We start from the raw sequence: 27,295 nt of genomic DNA, 5'->3' as shown, positions 1-27,295 counted from the left end.
CTAGTTTGGAGAACCTGTTTTTATCACAGCTGCACAACTATTTTCTCAAGTCCGTGTTTTTATTCACTGACATGTTTCCCCACAGGTTACCAAAGCAAAGATCTGTGAACAACAAAAAACTAATGTTTTTAAATATTTGTATTGATATTTGAAATAAATTTGATTTGCTAGCACTTGGTGCAAATTTAAGAAATATTGAGACTCTGGCAACATTCTTAACACTACATTTGAGCCAACGTGAGAACAGCTGTAACATCTGTTTGTGAGCAGCAAAATGAAATGCATTTTTGGCAGCTGTGATAGATTTTAAAAATGATCCATGCTAACTGATTTACAAAGTTAATTGTAGTCTTTAAGCTAAGTGAAAGTATATCATTCCAGTCATGGGTGGTATCAAATCATAATGGTTAATTAGGGCTTCTCTTTTTTGTTTTTTTTATGTAAATCTTTTTTTTTCAGGATTTTTGCTCTTTATATACTGTGTGAAATTATTGTTTTCTGATAATTTCCAAAATACTTGGTCTTTTTTCCTCTGTCACATTATGTATTAACTTGACAGGACTTGCACACTTCAATGTGTACCTTCTTTTCTTTGCTGTCTTCAACAATGAAATCCTTATGGTCATGGCCATATTCTGGAGTTTTTGTGTGTTTAGGCTTTTTTTTTACATTTTGCCACAATTTGTAATTCTGTTTTAAATTCCACAAGCGTGTAAATACTCTCTATCGTTGTACTGTAATATAGCCTTAAATCTTGCGAGCAAGAACATCTTTGTTTTAAATCTTGCAAGCGTGTTACAATCCTCCAATAGAAATGTAGGAATGTGCTGTCACTTAGTAGTTGGGGTGGGTTTAAAGTATTCAGAACGAATCAATGCGAGATACAAGTCAGGAAGGCCGGACATTGCCTGACTGAACTGGATTTTTTTTTTTTGTAGGTTATTTCTTTTTTGGCTGGGAAAGGGGTAAAGTCAACGAACTGAGTAACCATTTCCAGTGTTTTTCCAGTGTTTATTGGATATCCAGCGATTTCATTTTGATGCAGACAGCTTAGTTTACTCTTTTGTGGCCTAAAAAATCAATTACTTTAGTGCTTTATTTGCTGGTCTTCCAAATAGACATTAGTGCAGATTGCAGATGGTTCAGAATGCAGAAGCTCATGTTCTAACTAAAACAAAGTGCATTACACCTGCATTGTAATATGTTGTGTCCTAACATAAATCACACCCCTCATCCAGAATACATTTACACGATAACACAAACACAGTATTCTGTAATGTTTTTTAAACTCATTCATTATTTGTCTGCTTTATCTTGAATATGACATCTTGTGTGTGTTTCATTTGTATACCTACTGTAATTCTACATAGATAGGCAAAAGAGTTGACTGACGACTCTCTTTCTGACTCAACAAGCTAATTTTGATTTTGCTGTTGCAGTTGTTTTTATCTTTGTCTGCGGCACAGTATGTGGTGGGAATAAAATGTTGACACTGGCCATTCCTAAATGTTTTTTCATCTCCATTTCTTAAAATGGTGATTAGGCTAGATCCCACACTGTATAAAGGACTAATGTTTGAAATGTGTTTTGTTGGCCAGTGGTCTTGCTACCATCTCTAAAAAAAAAAAAAAAAAAATCCTACATTATTTGTATTTTGGGATCAGCACCTGTTTAATGTAATTTTGCATGTGGTAAATTCTTGGCAGTAACCCTAGAGTTGGCAGTAATTAAAAAAGCTCTTGTTTTGATTAACGTAATGCATTGACATAATGTCTGATTCTTCCAAAAGAATGAAATCTGATTTATTTTTGTTATGCTGTATTTCTGGGAATCTAAACCACAATTTACATACCTTTTAAAGCAGCAAGTGTTTCAGCTACATTTTTATTGTGCCTTCTAATAGATTAAATCGTTAACAGGTGAATAAAGTGGAAACTTTGCATGTAGGCCTATATATTACATTTTTATTGAGAATTGTGAGTTTTGACGTCCATGGTGGTTAATTTTCCATGGTGATGCTGACACCTGTAACATGACTTTTTTACATTTTGCAAAGTGTATACTTTAGACATCGACATTTATCTTTTTATTGAATTAATTCTGAGATTTATTTATTTTTTGGTGTAAATTGTGTAACCAGTCTACCTACAGACAGAAACAAATTGTCTAGTTGCAATAAAGTGACACAGCTTGGAGAAACTGTTTGCTTTCTTTCCTTTCTTCTCTGACACCCCAGACATCTGGCACAACGCTGACCGACCTGAGTGCAGTTTCTAGTTGACATGTTCAGGCTTAATTCAAATTAATTGTGTGAGAATTAAATATCATTAAAAAAAAACAAAAAAAAAAAAAACATTTTGTTAGGAATTGGCACCTAATTCACCAACTTTCTTGGCATAGAGGAAGTGTGTGTGGACGACGATCTTTCAATGTTATGCCTGAGAGATTTAACTCGGAGATTTAAATTGGTGTGCAAAAGAAAGAATCCAGGATAGTTTCTGAATTTCTAGAGTGTGCGGTTTTGTTTTTCAAGTGTATTGATTTGTAGCTGTTGTGTTACTTACACTGAAAAATACCCAAACTGTCTATTAAATATTGGTATTACTAGTCCACTAACTGCGGTTGTGTTCTTTTTGAGATAGGCTTATACCAGTGTATCCAAGGCTTCACTGGGTTTGGCAGATCACAGAGAACTTGGCAAGATGATGAACACTATTATTTTTCATACTAAAATGGTGGACTCCTTGGTGGAAATGTTGGTGGAAACGTCTGATCTCTCCATATTCTGGTAAGAAAAGCATGTTACATGTATCTTTTCTTGTTATAGCATTTATAGTGTTTAATAAAACACCTCTTAATATATTATACATCTTTATATATATATATATTTTTTTTTGTGCATGGGAAGTAATTGTATCTTAATTTTAGATATTTGCATAGAGTATAAAATGTATTTACTCTAATAGCTTTTACAGTCGTGCTTTTGAGAAGATGTTCCAGCAGTGCTTGGAGCTGCCTTCACAGTCCAGATACTCCATTTCTTTCCCGCTGGTTTGCACCCATTTCATGAGTTGTACCCACGAGCTGTGCCCCGAAGAGGTAAGAATCTAATAGTATACAACCAAAGTATGCATGTTTGTATGTTACCATAAGAATATACTGTACTGCACAGTAAAGCTAAATTGCTAGATGTCTGCATCAGCAATTTATCTGGTAGTCTTGGCTTTCCAGTGATTGAACCACAAACTAATGTGTCTGTATATCCTCCAAGGTCATGCAAGTGAATGTACTTTACTGTGACACGGGTTGCTTTGTTTATGTTCACAGAAACACACACATTTCAAGATATATAGATAAATAGTGTGCCTTCTTTATTGAACTAACATCAGAAATCATGACATGTACAATATACAGTCAGCTTGGCCCAACCATAAATTAACTGATTTGTCAATCAAAAAATACAGGCAGCACTGTATATATCTACCAGTCTGTGCTATGTTTTAAATGTACTAGAGAGCATACAGGGTTTCTTTTCTATCACAAGTAGATTCAAAAGCAAATGGTTAATCTCCAGTACTACAGAGCAGCTTTTATTTTTCAGTCTTGATAAATCACTAATTTCAAAGAGGGTAAACTAAAAAGGGTAGATTTTGAAACAGTGTCAAACATTCATTTAAAAAAAAAAAAAAAGGGATTACAAAAACACATGGCAGCCTGGGAAAGGACTGCTTTCAGTGCTTATTCATGTCAAACTGATAGGGTGATATATCTGCGAGAGTAGGAAAGTATCTTACTGAGGAAAGGAATAGAGCCAATATATGTAACTGGAACATTGTGTAATACAAAGTCAGAAACTGACTTTTTTATATTATTATTATGTTTTACTTAACTCAAATTTCACAGCTGGAGAAGTTGTAGTTTATGTAAGGCTAGGAAAACATGCTTTAATGAGTTGGCAATTCAACTTTTTGATTACTTTCATGGAACATGAAGTAGTGTGTCCCGAAGCACAACACTGGTAGTCATCCAGCCTTGTAAATAAAATATACGTTTTTGTTTTTATTCCTACTTCGCTAACTGTGTCATGAAAAAACTGTCTACAAGGCGTTGTAATGCAATCAGTGTTCAGAAAAAAAAGGCTTTACACAACTGTGAATCTGAAAGCACTTAAAGGAATAAAAGAGATTTATTGAGCCATACAAGGCTTGGATTTCCCTTATTCAAACATTCAACTCCCTTTCTCAGCATGTCTCTAAAATGTTCCTCTTCCTATGTCCACTCTACACAGCTTTAGACAGCTGCAAACTTTATTTATGTTGGAGAAGCACTAAAAGTTTCCAAGAAAATATCCATCAAGGGCAAAAAATCTCTTTGAGAACAATTTATAGTAACAGTAAAGATCAGGAAGTTAGCAGCAAAGGTCATGTTTAGCCTTAGTTAAAATTAGACACAGCCTACTGGTACCTATGTACAATATATCATATCGCTTTTCTATTATACATGTAATGTCTTTAGATTTAATAATATTGTAAATTGATTTGTAAGATTCAAGGAAAACAAAACATGGAAAAGTGAATTTTACTGTGGCGTTACACTTTACATTCTCAGCCAAAAGTAAAACTGCTGACTACAACAGGATGTGTGCTTCAAAGAAACTGAAAGCTGAAAATAGTGAACAGTCTCTGAAATTATACATCTAGTCTTGCATAACACTGCCAATTAAGAATAGATTTTTAAATTCAGACGTAATTATTTGTAGAATGTCTCAAATATAGATCAATGCCATTCTTTCTGCAGATGCAGATAACTAGAATAGTAAACGCATCTCTTAATATCAATCTGTATTTATTTTTCAGTAAGACACAACCCATGTAATATAGTTATCTTATGGTAGCTCTAAAATAGATATAAAAAATGTCATTATAAGGAGCGCGTATCTCATAGTCTCATAACAGTAATTTAACATTTCTAAACTAACAGTAACTTTTTTTTTTTTAATTCTTTTTTTTTTTTGCAGCGACATCATATTGGAGATCGGAGTCTCTCTTTGTGTAACATGTTTTTGGATGAAATGGCAAAACAAGCTCGAAATCTCATTACAGACATCTGCACAGAACAGTGCACTCTTAGTGACCAGGTAAAATGATGATTGGTGAAATGGTTTACGCTGGCAGCAATTTATTGTGCATCTTATAAAATAACGAAATATAAACTTCCTTCATGGTCATGTGGTCTTTCTTTCTTACTTAAAACCCCATGTGCGTGTGAGGCACAATGTAAAGCCTGGGAAGGGCAGTAAGAATGGTCATACCACACACCCTGGAGTGGGTTATTATGCATATAAAATTGATCTTTGTTAATTTTATAAAAAGAAAACAGTAAGATTTAAAAAAACAGTAACTTTTAAATTACATTTTGTATTCTTCTACCACTGCAAAATAGTCCCTATACTATGTCTAATTTATCCAAGCCATTTTATGTTTTTCATTATTGAAACTGAAGTTCTCTTAACAGTACTGAAACATGTCTGTAAAAATATGCTCACTGACACTCCCCAGACACACACACACACACCTAAAGTCATTATTTTTTATGGAAATGTAACAACTGTTCTAAGGGATTTTCCTTTTCCTCTTAAATGCAGTTACTGCCAAAACATTGTGCCAAAACCATCAGTCAAGCAGTGAACAAGAAGTCTAAAAAACAGACTGGAAAGAAAGGAGAACCTGAGCGAGAGAAGCCTGGAGTGGAGAGCATGAGAAAGAATAGGCTTCTAGTTACCAAGTGAGTAAACTGTGCCATTGTTCCCTTTTATTGAACAATACAAAGATATTAAAAATGAACACACTTACCTTGGACTCTGGAAGACAAAAACCTTCTGTGCGTTTGGTTGCACGTTGTTACTTTAAAAACATTAATTTATGTATTTTGAGTGAATCATAGAATATTTACAGTATTACAGACTTTAAATACTGTGCTGCAAATAGAGCTTGAGGTGGTGTGGGAGGAGACCAACATAGCAGCCTAGTTTCATGGTAAGGAGAAAGGTTGGTGTACCCCGTAGAGTTCTAGGCAAGATACTTTGTGAGCTATTTGAAGACCCCCAAATCAGAGCTTGGTGAGATGGAGTAGACAGAACACTGATTAATCAGCCACGTGTTAGGACTGTTATTGTCATAACAGGGACAGAGGGATTGTGGGTAGTGTTAGAGTATTCCTGTTAACCTGGGTGGTATGCATCAAAGGATACTTGCCAAACAGCAAGGCATATATGGCATAGCATCTTGCTGTTCATCCATAGATGAAAAAATAAATGTTTTCTTTTTTCTTTAATGAAAATAAATCCATAATGGCTTGAGAGAAAATTAATTATCCCTGTAATTTATGAGGGAAGGCTAATCTGATTTAAATGTTGATGCTGATTTACAATGTTAAATATCCAAAGAAAATTATCTTTTTTTATGTTAATGCTTGTTGTTGTGTTTTTTATTTATTTGTTTTAGCTTGGACAAACTACACACTGCTCTTTCTGAACTTTGTTTCTCTATCAATTATGTACCAAATATGGTTGTTTGGGAGCACACCTTCACTCCAAGGGAATATTTGACTTCACATCTGGAGATCCGCTTCACCAAGTAAGTCAGACTCGATTATGTACTTGCAGCTCCCATTACATTTAAACACTTGGCAATTCAAGGTGTTCAGGAAATGGTTCTTAATCCCTCTGAAATGCTGATAGGGATTTTCAGAGTGCCTGGCTCTTACTTGGATTTTAAATATGTATTTCTAACAAGATTTTTATTTAAGTTTTACATTTTATGGTTTAACTATTTGTTTTCAAACATGCTGCCATGGTTTACCTTATTTGGTTATGAAATATGTTCTAATGTAAAAAATAAATAAATAAATAAAATTATATATATATATATATATATATATATATATATATATATATATCAAAAATTTAAATAAGGATTCATAATGTAAACAAATGTTTATTTCAAATTCATTTCAGATCCATTGTTGGAATGACTATGTACAATCAGGCAACACAAGAGATTGCAAAGCCCTCTGAGCTGTTGACAAGTGTAAGGGCTTACATGACGGTGCTACAGTCCATTGAAAACTATGTACAAATTGACATTACAAGAGTGTTCAACAACGTCCTCCTACAGCAAACCCAACATTTGGATAGTCATGGAGAGCCTACGATAACCAGCCTGTACACCAACTGGTTAGTGCCTGAAGAATCATGTCATGTATTCGATTTCTATTAGAAACATTACCTACGTTAAATTATTTCTGATGTTTAACTTTTTTTTTTTTTTTAAATGCACAATTACTATTGTATTACTTGGTTAGACCTCCTGTCTTGTTAATTAAATTCCGAAGTGTCAGCAGAGGATTTCAATTAACAAGACAGAGCTAATTAATGCATCCCCCGAGATTAAATGGGTTTACAAATGTATGCCCCAAAGAGACTTTTAATGTCACATTTGATTTGTTTGCATGTTCTGTCATTTATTTTTTTTGTATTTTAACCCTTTGCAGTCCATTTATTAAGTGCGTGTCAGGCGCGTCAGGTCCAATTTTTTTTCACACTCGCAGTTAATTTTAGACACGCTGTTTAAAATTTTTTTTTTTTCCACAGTCAAATGGGTTTAAAAGGCCCTGCATATCAACAAAGCACTCACTAGGCATCTCCAGCCCCGCCCCACCCTTTCGTTCGCTATAGCTTTCACCTATGCTAAGAAATAAATAATAATAATAGTCGTACATACCGATCAATCATCTCCTGATCACTCGTTTTATCACCAAACTCCTCAATAATGCGATCCAAGTCATTATTTTATTACTATAACATCTCAAAAAAGCTCTGCAAATGTCTGTGATATTCTCTGTGCGCTGATGCAGCATCAGCCAGCGTGTTTCCTTATGACCGCCCTATCTGATGCCAGCAGCAAGTATGACTAATCATGAGATACGCCCTTTTTTTTTTTTTTTTTTTTTTTCTCGACTTGTCTTGGCTCCTGTCGCTCCCACTCGGCCATTGAATGGTTTTCTCGGCTTTTTCCGGAGAAAAAACGACTAGAAACCCGTTTTTTGCGTTTTTTTGATGATGTCGGACAGGGTCCGACATTGGACCGGATAGGAATAATTGCAATGTCGGACCAGGTCCGACATAGGACCGCAAAGGGTTAAGTATGGTTTTAAATTGTTGGCAACAGGATTTTGCATGATTTGGAAGTCCTGTGGGAAATACACCATGTATTTGTATGAAGTTAAGAAAATATCTCTCTCCTCTTTATTTTATTTTTTTTAATACAGGTATCTGGAAACTTTACTGAGGCAAGTGAGCAATGGACACATTGCATACTTCCCAGCAATGAAGGCCTTTGTGAATCTGCCTACAGAAAATGAGCTAACTTTTAATGCAGAGGAATATTCAGACATTTCAGGTAAGAGAACTATAAAGGCAGTAGGGTACAGAATTATAACCCCACATTTGAGCAGATGATCTCTAGAAACTAATCCACACATTTTATATGAAGTGTCATCAATTAATAAAAATAATAATAATAATAATACAAATCTCACAAACTGGATGAAATATATTCAGATGTTTAATCAAATATCGATTACTGTAGATAGATTGCTGTTTGGACTTCTCTTCTGTAAACCCTTTGTTTCTTGTATCAGTTGTTACTTTACTATTTCTATCTTTGCTCAGGGACTGTTAAGTGGCCAGTTCATAAAAGGACACTTATTTGACTACTGCATGTGAGGGTCATAATTCTGTATCCTACTGTATCTATACCAAGAATATGCTGAACTCGTCAGACCAAAAGAACATTAGAAGAGCCTTCCAAATTTACATATGATTTCTGAAAGAATAAGGTTGATTGGCATGTTGCCTTATTTTTGGTTATCCTCAATTCATATAAAAAGTAAAAATATATATATAAAAAATGAAACATTCTTGTTATACAGCTCATGTTTGTATTTGTATATTGTGTTTTAATACTGTGTTAGTTGCTTTAAGTAATGTTGTATTGAGACCTGGGTGTTACATTAGCTGTATTTTTCTCTCCCAGAGATGAGGGCTCTTTCTGAGCTGCTGGGTCCCTATGGTATGAAGTTCCTCAGTGAAAGCCTGATGTGGCACATTTCTTCCCAGGTGGCTGAACTCAAGGCAAGGTTATGCTTCCATTTCAGCAAGTATTGTTGGTTAATATCAGATATGAAGGGCAAGACTCTGGGCAACATAGCAGTGTAATAAACTTTGTATTGGCAGAGAAAAGACAAGACAGAGCCAGTAAAATAATGACATTTTGGAAACCATGCTAACCCTATTAAAGTTATACTTTTCATTGTTTGCTAATGAGGTGTTTCCCACAGAGCCAATGTAAGTTTCATAGGTAAAGTTCACTGATCAACCAAGTTGTTTTAACCTGGTTTAAGTAAATGTGTGTTATTGTTTTGTTTGTTGGTTGTCTGTGTGCCTTTTCACTTTATCTTTTATCATTTTAGTGTTTTAACACTTCTATTTTATAATTTTTTTAAATTATAGTAACACAGAGTGACAGTGACCTCTTTTGAACGCTAAAGAATAAAAAGATTTAGGGGGCTCCCGAGTGGCACATCCAGTAAAGGCGCTCCATGTGGATTGCAGGATGCACCCTGTAGCCTGGAGATCGCTGATTCGAGTCCAGGTTATGCCATCGCCGATCATGGCTGGGAGTTCCCAGGGGGGCGGCACATAATTGACAGAGCGCTGCCCGGAAGGGTTCAGGTCGGCAGGGTAATCTTCAGTTCACCGCGCACCAGCAACTCCTGTGGCCGATAGGGCGCCTGCTGGTCTGCTGTAGAAGCCACTCATATCTGTGTTGTCCTCCGGCACTATGTGTCTGTTGGCTTCGCTGTAGACCTGCAGCACGAAAAAAGACAGCTTGGCAGGACACGTTTTGGAGGACACGTGTGTCTGTCACCGTTTCCCGAGTCGGCGCGGGTGTTGCAGCAGTGAACCGGGATAAAAATTATAATTTGGGAGAAAACCGGGTTAAAAACCATTGGCAACGTCTAAATTTAAAAGAAATAAATAAAAATAGAGATTTCTAAATACCCAAAAGTGACTCCCTGGCACCGTAAGATGTGTTGGTTGGGGGGGTGGGGGTGGTGTTGTCTTAAATCTAGAAGTATTTTGAAAATAATTTACAGTTGTTCAACTATCTACATTTCTTCCCTTTAGAAACTTGTGGTGGATAATGTTGAAGTGCTTACGCAAATGAGGACCAGCTTTGACAAACCAGACCAGATGGCAGCACTGTTCAAGAAATTATCATGTGGGTACTCGTCAACATCTCACTTTGCAAACACTGGCAATACAATATCCAGTTCAACTCAATACATTGCTCTTTACCAATAAACTGTTATTGCACTTAAGTTGTGCTGAACTGTTCTGTGATATAATCATGTGTTATAAATTATATAGATTCAAGTGTTCACATTTGTAGTTGTTTAGGTTCAGAGTAGAAAATGTGTCTTAAATTTAAGATAAAGTATAAATTATGTAACACCTACACTGTGTTCAGTCTATATCCCCGTGAAGGATTAGTATTTGTTGGTATAGCACTTTTTATTTTTTATTTTTTTTGATAATCATGCATCTGTTTCAGTGTTTTGTGAGTTGGTCCCCTAGTCATTTTGTGTATTTAAATTCAAGCCTAAAAACATTTTTCTTTTTCTCTTTATATTTTAGCAGTTGACAGTGTACTGAAAAGGATGACCATTATTGGTGTAATTCTCTCATTCCGCTCGCTAGCCCAGGAAGCACTTCGAGACGTAAGATCATTTAATTTGTATTTTGAGTTTTCTATATCTTTCTGGCCTCAAAATAACCTTAAAATAACCTTATTTGCACTATATGACTTTATGGAAACTTTATGAAAAATGTATGTAAGCAAGTCATTTTTAATCATTTTAAATTCTGTCCTATACTCTCTCCACATTTTATATATGCTTCTTCAGGTGTTATCCTGTCACATTCCGTTCCTTGTAAGCTCAATTCAGGACTTTAAGGACCACATACCAAGGGAAACGGATATGAAGGTAATTATATATTTAACTGTCAGTGTTTTGTTTTATCATTTCTAAGAAAATAAATTATACTCATTGGACATATTCCAAGTTGTCGTTGCGGCAAAGGTGGGGCTCCTAATTGACCAGTTAGTGTAGACACAAACTTGTCAATTTGTACAGATTATTAAAAGTCTATGGCACCCCTGCTTGTAAAGCTCTCTTTAGACCCAGCATCTTTCTCTAATAAGGTGGAACTGAGAAACAGCATGTCATTTATGAATTGACAACAACATTTAATTATGACCCCAGTGTTTTGCTCTCTGCACCTTTGTGTAGCGCTGAAATGCATGACAGAGATGTGAAATATTGCAGAAATAAACCGCCACAGACATTATTACATTATTATATGAAGTCTACGTCTCGTAAGCCACCATTATTGACTTTTTTTACTAAATTGTAAAATGTAATTTTTGTGGGTTTTTGTCATCAGGTGGCAATGAATGTCTATGAGCTTTCATCAGCTGCAGGCTTGCCCTGTGAGATTGACCCAGCCCTAGTTGTGGCATTATCTTCCCAGAAGTCTGGTAAGTCACTGTTGGCAGTAGAAGATTCAATCCCTGATTTTGTTTTTCACGTGCTTAAAATGAACAACATTCCAAAAAAAATTATACAAGAAAACCTCAAAATTGACTTTAGTATCCATGCCTACCTTTCTGGACTGGCTTTCTTTCATAAGTGTACAGTAGGCCGGGCTACATAAGAAATCAGGAAACTTGCCATATGTGCAAGATCTTGTCTAGTTGGGCTAAGAAGTCTTTCTCTTCAGAACCATAGAATTACATTTTATAGAAGCATACTATGAATGTAGGGAATTACCAACTTTTTTGGAGAACTGATTATCTAAGCCAACTTACTAAAAGCACGCATGGTTTATATAGCATGTTTATTTGTTAATCACTTTTTGCCTTTTTTTGCATTTATTTATATTGCATCTTTAAGTGTGGACCTTGCATACAATTATCAATTACCTCTGCTATTTCAACTGCTCACATCTCATAAACTGTGGCTGCCATATTGAGGTGACATTTTGTTTTCCAGATGATACAGATTTAACACTTTGAGATATTGGCTTTTTATTTGGTACACAGCCTGTATTCTATGATTCTCCAGGTGAATTTCAGCCATATGTACATACAAGAAAAAAATATTCCTTATGTGGCAGTCATTTTATGAACCTGCTGCCAAACCCTAAATCTCAGCCCTTTTGAGTTACTGACTTACCAGTATATTAAATTGTAATTATATAGGGTTATGTAATTTGTCTTAAGGTAGATATTACATCCTGTGCTATCAACTGTGTCCATATAATGAAAAAAGCATGGTTAGGTAGCGTAGTGGTAATAAGACATATGGATTTGATCACAAAGTAGTTTTATAACATTGCCTCATAATTTACCAAAAATTGGCCATAGTGTTGAATATTGTATTCTGCTGTCATTGGTGTAATAAACAATTTGAAATACAGGTACATTTAGAATTACATTTAAAAATACCATGTTGATGTGACTCTCAGTCCCATGCTTATTGTAAAACTGATACTTGAAGAATCCTTAAGGTTTTTAGGATTCTGTAAAGATAGAATTTAATATTTTGAAGGTATGCTATTTTGTAAATGTATTTATTAGTAACATGTCCAATTATTTATGCTCCTAGATCGTAATAGCTAGTGGGTGTTTTTTTTATTTTTATTTTTTTTAAGTATATTGGTGGAACAGTTTGTAATACAAATCTTAATGTGCCTGTTTTTTTGTTTCCCTGTTGAAAAACATGTGCCAAAATATCACACAAATAGGCAAAGTAATAATTTCTAACAGCTATATTCTCAATAGGATTTATTTTTTTTAACTTAAGTGACTGACCCAAACTAAGACATAGATAGAGATTAGGTCTGAGATGTTAAAAAGAATTCAGCTGAATAAGACATCAGTATAGGGCAGGACATAAAAGGTCACGGCACAGAGCTAATATTCTATTCGGCGTCAAGTTTTCAGCTGTGCATTATAACAAGATATAGATCAGAAAGGGGAGCTTGAAAGAAGGCTTCACACTAAGGCATGGAAAATGTTTGAGAAAGGAGACCTACAGTAGATCAATTCAGGGATGAGTTAGAAATATATATATATATATATATATATATATATATATATATATATATATATATATATATATATATATATATATACAGTGCCTTGCAAAAGTTGAGCCACAACATTGGAGTGGCTCAAGAACAAAAAGGTGAATGTCCTGCAGTGGCCCAGTCAAAGTCCTGATCTCAATCCCATTGAGAATCTGTGGCACTATTTGAAAATTGCGGTCCACAAGCGTCATCCAACCAACCTGAACAACCTGGAGCAAATCTGCCAAGAAGAATGGGCCAAAATCACTCCGACACTGTGTGCAAAGCTGGTACATACCCCAAAAGACTTAAAGCTGTTATTGCAGCGAAAGGTGGCTTTACCAAATATTAATGTGTGGGGGTTGAATACTATACTATTTCTTAAATATTTCCCAACATAAAACCAATGTCACCTTACAATAATTGATTTTGAGTTTCAGTGTTTTAAAATAAAATATCAACAGAACGAAATTTCAATGTACCATTTGTAATTCAGTAATATGAGAGAATTGGTCAGGGGTCTGAATACATTTGCAAGGCACTGTGTGTGTGTGTGTGTGTGTGTGTGTATATATATATATATATATATATATATATATATATATATATATATATATATATATATATATATATATATATAATAAATATAATCACACACACACACACACACACACAAATACACACAGTGGTTTGCATAAGTATTCACCCCCTACCAATAATGTCACATTTTGTTGAATTACAAATAATGTATGCACAGTTTTTCAAACAAACATTTTTTAGTCAAAGCTGTAGTGGTTAAATTGAACACTGTTATATGAGGAGGAGATTAAATGACAGCAAAACTTGCAAAGAAAATGTACAAAATGAAATTTACTGATTGCATAAGTATTCGGCCCCTTAAGTCAGTACTTGGTAGAAGCACCTTTTGCAGCAATTACTGCTATGTCTTTTTGGATAGGTCTCTACTAGCTTTGCACAGTAGGATAGTGACGTTTTTGCCCATTCTTCACGGGAAAATTGCTAAAGTTCGGATAAGTATGTTGGGGACTTTGACTGGGCCACTCAAGAACATTAATTATTTTCTTCTTCAACCACTCCAGTGTGGCTTTGGCTTTGTGCTTCGGGTCATTGTCCTGCTGAAATGTGAATTTCCTCCCCAGTTTCAAAGTCTTGGCTGACTCCAGCAGGGTTTCCTCAAGGATTTGCCTGTCCTTTGCACTATCCATTCTCCCCTCTATCCTGACAAGCTTCCCAGTCCCTGCTGAAGAGAAGCATCCCCGTAACATGATGCTGCCACCACCATGCTTGACAGCTGGGATGGTGTTGACTGGGTGATGTGCAGTGTTGGGCTTGCGCCAGACGTAACGCTTGGAATTTAGACCGAAAAGTTCAATTTTTGTCTCGTCTGACCACAAAACCTTTTTCCACCTGTCTGCAGTATCATCTACATGCTTTTTCAAAAACTCCATACATGCTTTAAGATGAGGCTTTTTTGAGTAATGGCTTCTTTCTTGCCACCCGTCCATACAGGCCAGCTTTGTGTAGGGACCGGCTTATTGTTGATGTGTGAACACTGACTTCCATCTCAGACACAGAACTTTGCCGATCTCTCAAGGTCATTATTGGCTTCAAAGTGACATCCCAAACCAGTTTCCTGCTTGCCCAGCTGCTCAGTTTGGGAGGGCGACCTGATCTGGGTGGTGTGATGCATCTTCCACTTCTTAATGATGAATTTCACTGTGCTGAGAGGGATAATCAGCACCTTTTGAAATGTTCTTGTTCCCTTCTGCTCTGTGCTTCTCTACCATTTTATCCCTGACTTGTTTCGAAAGCTCCTTGGTCTTCATGGTTGCTTTGTTAGTTGCAGCTTGAAAGTCTTTATATACCTGAGAGAAATTATCTACAAGTTAAACCACTTTGAGTACACACAGGCTGAAACCATTTCACAAATTTTGTGACCTTTCAAACAAATCATTTACACGTGAGCTGATTTAGGGCTGCAGTAGCAAAGGGGTTGAATACTTATGCAACTGAGATTTATCTGTTTTTCTCTGTAAATCTTACTTATGCTAGATTCCGTTTTAATACACGTTCAAACGTTTAAAAATATATAGTTAAAATAAAAACATTATGAAAAGACGCTGTGTAAGGGGGGTAGCATGCGTCCCCCTCTGCGGTCTCGACAGCAGGAGAACTGGAAGTCGCCCATCTTTGGGGAAGTGCCTAGCTGCAAGGGCTCTGAGAATTTAAAATAAATAGCTTTCTATAAATTACCACATATATGTCTATAAATAGGTCTTTTACATGGGCTTTTCTACTCTCCTTAAATGCAATTGATTAGTGCTGTCAGTTAAGCCTTAAAATAGCAATCGATTAATTGGGCACACAAAGTATAATCGTATGAGAAATATCGATGATTGCACCATACATTTTCAGTGCATTTCTCTTCCCGCAGCATTATTATTTTAATATCATTGCAGTTAAGTAAAAGATTGTGCACAACAGTTAAATGCCAGGGGTAATTCCGCCTGGGTAGCGTCAGGAGAAAAACATTCGCAACAAGCCTAAAGCAAGTTTGACATACTACTTCAGGAGTGTTACTAAAATATTTATTCCAAACAGATTACAGTACTTTGAAATGTAATCTATATAAACTAGACACGAGTTTACGAAAAATGTCTTTTTTTTTTATTCAGTGACAGCTGCAGCATCACGCATTGCATCTTGTTAATACTGTTTGTTTATACAGTGAATACACAGAGGGGTGTACTTGCAAAGCATTTTCAAAACTGATTCGCTGGTAGGATGGGACCAGCAGATCAGATGCTAGTTAACACGAGTAGGAAAAGAAGAGCACGCCCACTGCTTGTCTGGCAGAAATACTGTAAATAGCAAGGCAAGGGCGTTCGGTGCAGTTTCGTTGATAAACGTTAAATAATGTTATTAACTGTGCGCATTACAAAAATGTAATTATTGAATTACAATTATTGAGGAATGGAATCGATCAAAAAATTGATTTTCAATTTAATCGTAACAGCCCTACAATTTGATACCTGGTAATCCATTCATGTTTCTCAATCACAACTGAGAAATGCGTTCCTAGTAAAATTGGTTTAATTTTTTTTTTTCTATGAAACAACTAAGGGCTTTTAAATGGTAAGTCTTCCTTTTTCATTTAAATGCCGAAGCGACTCATCTTTATTAATTTAAATACAGTTACTCGTCATAACGTTGTAATAGTGTGTCCAGCAAAACGCTATATTTTTCACTATCAAATTTGATTGGCTGGTATTGAAAATGTTGCCCTTGTTTTGCCTGAAAAATAAAACACCGTCCTAAGTGGGAGACGTGTCGCCAGGGTGGTCACACGGGCGACATTTGTCAACGGCAGCAAGGGGGCGACAGATGTTGCCGGCTTATTGCAGTTCCAAAAGTCACGACCAGAATGTCTACTATCTCTATCTTGTTTGTTTTTTTTCAGGGATTATGTCCACCCTATATTGTGAACATAGTATAAAATATCAGTTCCAAAATGAACCTGTAGGAGAAGAGAAAGCCTCAGTCCTGTGTCTGTACTCTGAAAGTAACTCAAAATCTCTATATCCCTATGTGTGTGATAAGCAGCTTTCCTTTTTCTGTAATGGAAAAAAGTCAAACAGCTACTTGCAGTGGTTTGTTTCTCCTTTAAAGGTTTATGAAACTCCCAAAACCTCCACTGGGAGTGTTCCTCCCCTTTTTTCAGTCACAGATAGGATGCATTTGGCAAAACATCTCCTTCATCACTCACAATTACCGCACTAAACTAACTGCATCAGTGCACTTAAGAATTGAATTTCTCCAGCAGGCCTGCTTATCAGTGAAACTATTTTCCAAGCCAGTTTTCACTCCCTTGTTTTTGTATTGCTTCAATTTCAAATTGGTTTCTCTCAGTTTGTCCATTATCTCATATGGCCCTATCTAGCTGGTTCCCAACTCCCCACTTTTTAAAAAAAATTTGAAAGGAGAACCTGTGTGGGGGCTGAAATCCGTGCCTGTTTTAATGCGTTAAACAAGGCATGTGACCTTTGGTCCCATTGCAGTGTGTCTTGCTTACCTGGGTTGCCCTTCAGGAGTTCATAGAGGGGGGCAGCTTGTTTGCTGTATCCCTCTATGAAGTCCCGACAGAATCCCAGATTTTGAATCAACTTAATCTTTTCTGGGTCAGGTCTGCGCCCTCCAGCTTCCACCTGTACTCATAGGAAACAAACAGATGATTTCATTAATGCAGCTTTCTTTAGGTTTAATTTCAGGCCAGCGTGCTCCATGAGATCCAGGACCTCCTCCAGCAACAGGTAGTGCTTCCTCGCGGTTCCCGTTGCAGCAGTATCTCGTCCACATACTATACTGGTTTAGAACAATTCTGATTCTGTGAAATGTTAGCCATGAATTAATCTCTCCCTTCTTGGCAAGATGCTCATATGACATCACAGTAAAAGTTGAAAAGAAAGTTACAAAGAAAAGTATTCAAAAATGTTTCTCAATAACGCATACAGTAATAAAAGTACTGCCTATTCTTGTTGCAATTAATAACAGCATGCAATTTAGCAGATCAAAATAAGTCAGGATCTATTATAGAAATAGTCCAGTTAGAAAAAGAAAATGTGTGTGCACGTAAACCTGACCTTCATGAGCACCTGGGTCAGACATGCTGTCCCGCTAAGATCATATTGCAGCACCTGTTTGTGATGCTTCCTTTTTAGGATGTGATCCATATGCTCTACCAATCCAGAGCTCTTTGGGCGGCAGAGGACGTGGAATCACTGTTCTACGTCAACCAGGGCACTAAGGTGCTTCATGCTTAAGTGAATGTGTTCTTAATTTAATTAATTTACAGGGGCGTTTCCCCATGGCCAGTCGTGATCAATGCAGTTTTACTACTGTGAGTGCATCATTACTTTTGCTACTGTGGCTGTCTGTTCTGTTTCAGACAGTGAGAAGTTGATTTTATTTTGTTAGGCATCACAATATTGCGTTAGCTCAGCATCCTGCGCTGAACTTCCACAAGAGGGTATTCATACCCTATATTCACAGACAGACAAACAAACAAACATTAACCAACTGACTGGCTGTCATACCAGTACCACAGTCCACCAAGCCTGCAGTCCTGTACTGCACTGTCAATCCCTCGCACCAACACTCCTATTTCATTTTTGGTCTTATTTATGGTTCAATTATCACATTAATCTAGTTATCATCACTTCTCCTGTGTTTTCCCGACTGAAAAAGCAAACTTGCAAAAAGCTCCTTAAAACATGCTATATTCTGTGCCAAGGGATCTGACACCAACACATATATTCTGATACTTTGAGAACACTTTTTAAATTTTCCTTAAATTGTTTCAAACAGAATTACATTTACGCATAACGATACTCAAAATTTCCATAGTGTAATGTGTACTCCTCCTTTGAAGGAAAGCCGTAATTACTACAATGCAGGCAAGGTAACAAAAACATAGTAACAGTATCAAAAATGCATGCAGCATCCCTTTTGACTGCTTTCTCCTGTCCTTTTTTTTAGCTAAATCAATAATAATTAAGGAGGCAGTGTGTTGTGGTCTAGTGGTTAAACTCCAGGGCTTGTAACCAGAAGGTCACCGGTTCAAATCCCACCCTGCCACTGACTGACTCACTGTGTGACCCTGAGCAAGTCACTTAACCTCCTTGTGCTCCATCCTGCGGATGAGATGTTAAATCAGTATACTATTGTAAGTGACTGTGCATATAATGTAACCTCTGTAAAGCGCTTTGTGATGGTGGTCCACTATGAAAGGTGCTATATAAAAATAAAGATATTATTATTATTATTACAACCTCTATCACTCATGTAATATGTGGTTTCAAATATGTGTTTATGATTCATAGGTGATTCTTAAATTCACTGGTGTCTTAACAACATAAAACTCACACACAAACAAACACTTAACATTCATTCACGAAAATATTTCTAATACAGACGTGCTCAAATTTGTTGGTACCCCTCCACAAAAAATGAAGAATGCACAATTTTCTCTGAAATAACCTGACAAAAGTAATTGGCATTTTTTATTCAACATAATATTGTAAATAAGAAAACAAATGAAAATGGCATGGACAAAAATGATGGGACCGCTAACCTAATATTTTGTTGCACAACCTTTAGAGGCAATCACTGCAATCAAATGTTTTCTGTAGCTCTCAATGAGACTTCTGCACCTGTTAACAGGTAGTTTGGCCCATTCTTCCTGAGCAAACTGCTCCAGCTGTCTCAGGTTTGATGGGTGCCTTCTCCAGACTGCAAGTTTCAGCTCTTTCCATAGATGTTCGATAGGATTCAGATCAGAACTCATAGAAGGCCACTTCAGAATAGTCCAATGTTTTGTTCTTATCCATTCTTGGGTGCTTTTAGCTGTGTGTTTTGGGTCATTATCCTGTTGGAGGACCCATGACCTGCGACTGAGACAGAGCTTTCTGACACTGGGCAGTACGTTTCGCTCCAGAATGCTTTGATAGTCTTGAGATTTCATTGTGCCCTGCACAGATTCAAGGCACCCTGTGCCAGGCGCAGCAAAGCAGCCCCAAAACATAACCGAGCCTCCTCCATGTTTCACTGTAGGTATGGTGTTCTTTCTTTGAAAGCTTCATTTTTTCGTCTGTGAACATAGAGCTGATGTGACTTGCCAAAAAGCTCCAGTTTTGACTCATCTGTCCAAAGGACATTCTCCCAGAAGGATTGTGGCTTGTCAATATGCATTTTAGCAAATTCCAGTCTGGCTTTTTTATGTTTTTCTTTCAAAAGTGGAGTCCACTTTCGCTCAAAAAGCGACGGATGGTGCGATCAGAAACTGACGTACCTTCACCTTGGAGTTCAGCTTGTATCTCTTTGGCAGTTATCCTTGGTTCTTTTTCTACCATTCGCACTATCCTTCTGTTCAATCTGGGGTCGATTATCCTCTTGCGGCCGTGCCCAGTGAGGTTGGCTACAGTTCCATGGACCTTAAACTTCTTAATAATATTTGCAACTGTTGTCACAGGAACATCAAGCTGCTTGGAGATGGTCTTGTAGCCTTTACCTTTACCATGCTTGTCTATTATTTTCTTTCTGATCTCCACAGACAACTCTCTCCTTTGCTTTCTCTGGTCCATGTTCAGTGTGGTGCACACAATGATACCAAACAGCACAGTGACTACTTTTCTCCATTTAAATAGGCTGAATGACTGATTACAAGATTGGAGACATGTGTGATACTAATTAAAGAAACTAATTAGTTTGAAATATCACTATAATCCAATTATTTATTATCTTTTCTAAGGGGTACCAACAAATGTGTCCAGGCCATTTTAGAATATCTTTGTAGAATAAGCAATAATTCATCTCTTTTCACAGCTTCTTTGCTTTATTCTATGACATACCAAAGGCATGCAAGTATACATGATAAAATAGCTTTTAATTTCATCACTTTTCAGGAGGAATGAAGCATTATTTCAATGAGCTGTAAGGGTACCAACAAATTTGAGCACGTCTGTAAAACATTTCCGAGTAGTTAACTTGATGCGTTTCAGATAGACATCTCCAAAAACATTTGTTTTCTTTCTAAAAGTTTTCAAACAGTCAGTGTAGCAGCAATCAAATTCAAATTCAAAGGTGCTTTATTGGCATGACCATTATTCACAGTATTGCCAAAGCAATGCATACACAGTACATCATCTGAACATTAAATAGACAATAACACTGATGAGAATAATAATGATGATGATAATAATAATGGTAAATAAATATAAATAATAACCACGTTATTAATAATTTAACAATAACAACAATGAAATATAACAAGATTTGAACTAATGTAGAGTGCTCACTGTTTGTCCCTCAGGCTGTGACAGGCGGCTGTGTACTGGGCTGCCAGTTGGACACAGCTGGACTCCTCTCCGAGGAGGATTGGGAATTTTTGAGAGTCTGGCAGGTCTGGGAATGTTTTGCAGAGATTTTTTATTTGTGGGAAGAAAGTTTCCCTTATTTCTGTGTATTTTGTACACTGCAGTAGAAAGTGCATCTCTGTCTCTACTTGTTGGAGTTGACAGTGATGACACAGCCGGTCCTCTTTGGGCAGCCAGGTCTGCCTGTGTCGGCCTGTTTCTATGGCCAGGCTGTGCTCACTGAGCCTGTATTTGGTTAGGATCTGCCTCTGCTTGTTGTCTTTCACCCTGCTCAGGTATTCAGCCAGGGTGTAGTGTCTTTTTAGGGCCTGATAGCACTCTAATTTGCTTTGTGTTTTTGTGTGTGTGTGTCCCAATAGGTGAGGTAGTTTTGTTTGTGTTGTGTTATAATTTGGTTAACTCGAATTGTCTGTGTTGGAGCAGTGCTGTCCTGAGGCTGGTTGGTGTTAGTGTGTGTTAGTGCAGTGAGCTTCAGGACCAGCTGGCTGAGGGGACTGTTCTTTTGGCTCAGTTCTTGGTACTGCAGGGCTTTACTGTGGTAGGAGTTTGGGTTGCTTTGTTTTAGATGAAGGCAAAAATTTAATTTCTCTCTCTCTCGCTCTCGCTCCGTGATGGCTCCACATATCTGTCTCTTAGTACCAAGCTGTCCAGCTAAACAGCGCTCTTAACAGAAAATAGTTATTTAGTTAAAATAGGGCAGCAGTGTGGAGTAGTGGTTAGGGCTCTGGACTCTTGACCGGAGGGTCGTGGGTTCAGTCCCTGGTAGGGGACACTGCTGCTGTACCCTTGAGCAAGGTACTTTACCTAGATTGCTCCAGTAAAAACCCAACTGTATAAATGGGTAATTTTATGTAAAAAATAATGTGATTTCTTGTAACAATTGTAAGTCGCCTTGGATAAGGGCGTCTGCTAAGAGATAAATAAATATTCAAATTCTTTTAAGTTAACGTTTGTGAAATCACAGTACTCAAATTCAACTCATGTTATCTGCAACATATTTTAGTGCTATCACTTTTCTTTGCGGCATCAGTAATAAATTGGCTGATAAGCTGAGTATCGTTCAATTTTTTTATTCCTAAACTGAAACTGGCTTCCATTCTCAAACTGTAAACAGATCCTGTCTCTATCTCAGTGTCTAAGCTGCCAAACACTCTGCTCATTTGTAAACACAGTTTACGCATTCCCACACACATACTTAAAATTCACACACAGTTAAACACCCCAAGACAAACACACAAAATGACGTACTTCAACATAAAGGCAGTTCGGTGCTAGTAACATAACTCGGCACTTTATAGTACTGACTTTCTGTTTCATTATCATTTTTTATTATTTGTTTTCCATTTAAAGAAAATGCTATCGCCCTTCTCAGCTCAGGCATTAACTAAACAATCATTAATAAACAAATTCTCACAATTACCTATTTTTTCTTAAATTGTGGCTTTATGTCCTCGCTTAAGCAAAACCAGTCTAACCCAAACAATTATTAATAAACAAATTAATTCTAAAATGTGACTTTTTTTTTTTTTTTTTTACTCTGTACTTTGGAAACTACATGTTATAGCTCGTATCTATTCTGTATTTTGCCCTGTGTCTCTTATTTTGTTCACAACATGCATCCCTCATCGTTGATATAGGATCATTACCATTACAGTATTTGTAGCCCAGTCGTTACTCCTGGCTGGCTCGTCAGCGAACTGAGTTTTGAGTGTTTTAAATCTCTTTTTAGTGAGTAATTCTGTGTTGAGCGTACACCAAAAAGAGTTTTTTTTCTTCTCAAAAAGTTGGTTGTTTATTCAATAAATGCAGTGGGATCTCTTTTCCAGGCACAGAACAGGAAAATTCAATGAACAAAAGGCACATTACATTTTTATAGCAAAACTCAGCCACTCTTTGTCCTCTCCAGTCCTGGCCATGCGCCCAATCACCTGAGGACTACACCCTGCTGTTTCATGGTTTATGCCTGTTTCATGGTCCTGTGTGCAGTGTTTTGTGTATGAGAGATAGCTGGTTTAAACTGGATTCTTATCTTGTAGTCTGTTCTACCTAAATTTATCCATAGAGTTCTGGGGCCCCTTGTAGCTCCACCGCACTTTGCTATCTCCTATTGTGCTTGGGAGCCTTCAGCCCCAATATGCTCTGTTATCTCTGTAGTGCCTGGGAGCCTTCCATAGTGATTTTTACCGTATGCCCATGCTATGCGATTCTGGCTTTCATCAGTTTGTCAGCAGCGGTATGTGCATTTTGGAACTAGCAGTCTGCTATCACCACTGTCAGTCGCTTTTCAGAGTGTAGCTGTGCCAGTCCACATGCTTGGCAAACTGCTATGCAATTCTTGTTCCATTGATGTTGCCTATCAATTAGAGAAGCCCCTTCAGCCGGTACCTTCAAATCTATTTTCAAATTTTTATAGCCTGGCATATTGTTCCCACTGTTACTCTTTTTAAAACTAGATTAAAAGCACATTTTTATAATAATGCTATATATCCAATTTTTTTTCCTTTTTAAAATATATTTTACTGTTTTGTTTTTATTATGTTGGGTTTTTTTATTATTGTTTTTGTAATGTGTATTGTTTTTATCCTTGTAAAGCACTGTGTGGCGACCTGTCATGAAAGGCGCTATATAAAAATAGATTGAATATACTCCCTGGTATTAAACCTCAACTGAGCCAAACATGCCTCTGAATTGTTATCAAATGTTGTACTGTTTATATAATTTACAGTTAATTTACTTTGCAATATTGCATTTAGTTTGTTTTGGCTCTGACACCTTGTAAAATTATCATTGTTATTAAAAATGTATACTGTTTGTTAAATGTACATTTACCTATAAATCTGAAAAAAATATTTTAAAATGTACTTATTATTTGCAGAGAATATCAGTCCAGAAGAAGAATACAAAATCGCCTGTCTCTTGATGGTTTTTGTGGCAGTTTCAATGCCTACCCTGGCTAGCAATGTGATGTCACAATACAGCCCTGCCATTGAAGGTAAATTAAGAACTGTAGAAGCCAAAGCAAGTATAACATTGCAGCCTCCTATTTCTTAGATGTCAGTGGAAAACTGAGTTAAATCAGTGCTACAGTGTTATATCATGTAATTACAAATCCCGTTTTGTTTTGATTTAGGGCACTGCAACAACATTCACTGTTTGGCAAAGGCAATAAACCAGATAGCTGCTGCATTGTTTACCATCCATAAGGGCAGCATTGAGGACCGTCTCAAAGAGTTTCTGGCTGTAAGTATAATTCTCAAAGTTTTGTTTTAAAAACCAAAAGTGACTTGCATCATGAATTGCAGTACCTTCAAACCCAATCTTTGTAAACATAATTTCTGACTTTTTCAAGTTTTCTGTTACTGCCCACTCTAAACCGCGATACAGTATGTGTTCTCTGTGCTGTGAATGCTAAACAAGCATAAAAAAACAACGGACAACATTGCACATTAATTCATAATTTAATCCTGGTGATGTTATCATGATAGAAATTCAAATGTTCTGACATATTGATCCACATATTGTTGTATTGAAATTAGTAAAGGTGTCTGACACAAGTTGCACAATAAAACATTGCATTGACGTGTTTCTGTGGATGAACCATTTTGAAAATGTTTCAGCTTCTACTTCACAACGTACTCTTGAAGCATGTATTATTATTTTCCCCAATATTATCAATAATGTTCCATAAAAGCTACAGATTATTCTAAATAATTCTTATTAACTTCAATGTCTTTTCCTGGGACAGATTAAAGTTTGGCTGCACTGTTTAAGACATGTATGCCCTATTTTCAGTGGAACTATTGAAGCATTTGCCAGCAACACTAGTTTATGGATGCTAGTGTAAGTCTTGTATTATAGCCCTTAATATTTCTTGGTAAAAACCTATTAGCATAGTCCTTGTTAAACACAGTAATGTTGCTTTTATGTGGAAATCACCAACTACACTTTTTTCCACAGGGCACAGTTTCAGTAGAAATGTCCCCAGTGTATAAACAATGCAGACTAAAATAGCATTAAGGTGACATTCCAGTAAAGTCAAGTTTGTGTCTGTAAAGCCAAGTCACAGAGATAATCTGTTCTGCAGAAATTGCTGGATTTGGCCTTGTAACTGGCAAAATTGGTTACTGTGTGTAACATGTTTCTAAAAGTATTTTTGTGCTCTGATTGATTAGTATTTCTTTCTTCAAAAGCTTGCATCTTCCAGCTTGCTGAAAATCGGACAGGAGACCGATAAGACAACGACACGGAACAGGGAATCTGTTTATTTGCTGCTCGATATGGTGAGTCGTTAGTTAAATTTGAAGCTTCACTCATAACCTAGGGGATAGTGCTACAGCAGAGTCAACAAAGGGTTTTCCGCAAACATCCCTGCTGCCATAAGTCATGAAGCCGTGGAAACACCACTTGACATAAGGACAATAGCAAGACATTCTCCACTAAAGTCATCGTTTCAGTTTGTTAAAGTTCCTTGACAGTGACCTCACTCGGTTGCCTAGACATCTCTTCTCTCTCTCTCTCTCTCTCTCTCTCTCTCTCTCTCTCTCTCTCTCTCTCTCTGTATTTTCAAGTTGGAAATTAACTGTGAACTAATTTCATGGTAATGCTACAAATTGAGTTTATTGTGCCAAATAAGTACAATTACTTCATTGTAGTTAAGCATCATGACCTCATCATCAAACATTTAACAGCTTGTCTTTGAATCTATTGATGTTTGCACAAGCTTTGTAGTAGATCAAAATACTACAACATTGAAAGGGCATGCAGTGCACTGTTTATGTTAACTTTGCCATTTTCATTCTTATCAAACAGGCATGTTTACTGTGGTACTGTATGGTGCGCTCTGATAACATAGAAGCTGCATGGAATAGATTAGTCAGTGAGAAAAGGCTGATTAAAATGTCACTGTGTCAGTCAGTGGTTTTGACAGGTTCATGGCATTTTTCTTTATTTTCTTTTATTTTTTACAGATTGTGCAAGAGTCTCCTTTCCTTACAATGGACTTGTTGGAGTCTTGCTTCCCCTATGTCCTGCTGAGGAATGCATACCATGCTGTCTACAAGCAAAGTGTCACATCTTCAGCATAAATATCATCATTGAACTGGAGCCAAGGCATGATCAGAATAATCATTGCTTTGGTAATAACATAACTGTGGGGTTGTTTTACATTGTAGTCTTAAAGGATTTTGTGAAATCAGATCATTTTTTCATAAAGTTGTATTAATGACCAGTTGTTTCCTATAATGATTATAGTAATCTATAAGCTTGGTTGATAAGGATTAGTGACACTACTACAACCATTTTTGAAAAGGACCTGTGTTAGAAAACACTAATTAAACTGATGGTTGGATTTTAAGTATCTTCACTCATGCAATATATGTTGCTTGTTTATTGATAGCTATGCTTAAATGATAAATAGTGATTATTTTAGATGGTTCTAGCTTTGATCTGTGTGGGTTATAATGTGCATTTCTTTGTGGATTCTCATTTTTTTTTTTACACTTTTTTTTCTTATTTTTTGAAATATTTGCCAAATGATGACACTATATAAAATCTCATTTTGTTCAAGGTTGGGCAGAATTGTAGTTCACTACAAAATATTCTAAGCAACAGAGCATGTTGTTTGTACAAAGCATAGTATAATTTTTTTAACTAACTTCAATGGGGCCTTGTTGGCATTAACATCACCATTGTACCCTTCTGTATGGTATGATAAACAATATTACATATTTATCGAATGTTGATAAATTGCTATCCCTTAACTACTTTTTTATATGTTTTAAATTTTTGAAACCAATGTATCTTCCATAACAAAATAAACATTAGGTTATATCCCGTGAAGTCTCCTGATTTATTTATTTATTTATTTATTTATTTATTTATTTATTTATTTATTTATTTTTTCCTTTAGTGATTAATGTATGTATTTATTTTGTGTGTGTGTGTATGAATGTATACATGTCATATTTAAACGCACTACCAATAGTTAGTTTTTCATAAAGAGGTCTGGTGATTAGTGTAAAGCTGATCAGAAACATGTAGGTAATATATTATACCACAACTGGTTACGAATGAGCTGCTGCATGGTTAA

At 36.4% G+C, this 27,295-nt stretch overlaps 1 protein-coding gene across 6 annotated transcripts in view; it reads left to right on the top strand.

The window, feature by feature from the left end:
• The window catches only part of LOC117426468 (nck-associated protein 1), a 53,768-nt gene extending 26,727 nt beyond the window's left edge, over positions 1-27,041 (top strand). For 4 of the 6 annotated variants that reach the window (XM_034044052.3, XM_034044050.3, XM_034044056.3 and 1 more), the window contains 16 exons: positions 2,643-2,788; positions 2,967-3,099; positions 5,018-5,137; positions 5,645-5,784; positions 6,504-6,635; positions 7,016-7,234; positions 8,329-8,459; positions 9,096-9,193; positions 10,250-10,343; positions 10,760-10,842; positions 11,029-11,109; positions 11,570-11,663; positions 24,083-24,199; positions 24,338-24,447; positions 25,398-25,487; positions 26,175-27,041. In XM_034044052.3, coding sequence (XP_033899943.1) covers positions 2,643-2,788; positions 2,967-3,099; positions 5,018-5,137; positions 5,645-5,784; positions 6,504-6,635; positions 7,016-7,234; positions 8,329-8,459; positions 9,096-9,193; positions 10,250-10,343; positions 10,760-10,842; positions 11,029-11,109; positions 11,570-11,663; positions 24,083-24,199; positions 24,338-24,447; positions 25,398-25,487; positions 26,175-26,291 — 1,905 coding nt within the window. In that variant the 3' untranslated portion in view covers positions 26,292-27,041. The remainder of the gene's footprint in view (positions 1-2,642; positions 2,789-2,966; positions 3,100-5,017; positions 5,138-5,644; positions 5,785-6,503; positions 6,636-7,015; positions 7,235-8,328; positions 8,460-9,095; positions 9,194-10,249; positions 10,344-10,759; positions 10,843-11,028; positions 11,110-11,569; positions 11,664-24,082; positions 24,200-24,337; positions 24,448-25,397; positions 25,488-26,174) is intronic. The other 2 variants (XM_034044053.3, XM_034044051.3) reach the window with 2 other exon arrangements.
• The last annotated feature ends 254 nt before the right edge of the window (positions 27,042-27,295 follow it).

The sequence above is a fragment of the Acipenser ruthenus genome, unplaced genomic scaffold (genome assembly GCF_902713425.1).
Source record: "Acipenser ruthenus unplaced genomic scaffold, fAciRut3.2 maternal haplotype, whole genome shotgun sequence".
Classification (NCBI taxonomy): Eukaryota; Metazoa; Chordata; class Actinopteri; order Acipenseriformes; family Acipenseridae; genus Acipenser; species Acipenser ruthenus.
The sequence above is the reverse complement of the archived record's forward strand: the minus strand, read 5'-3'. Positions and strand labels throughout refer to the sequence as shown.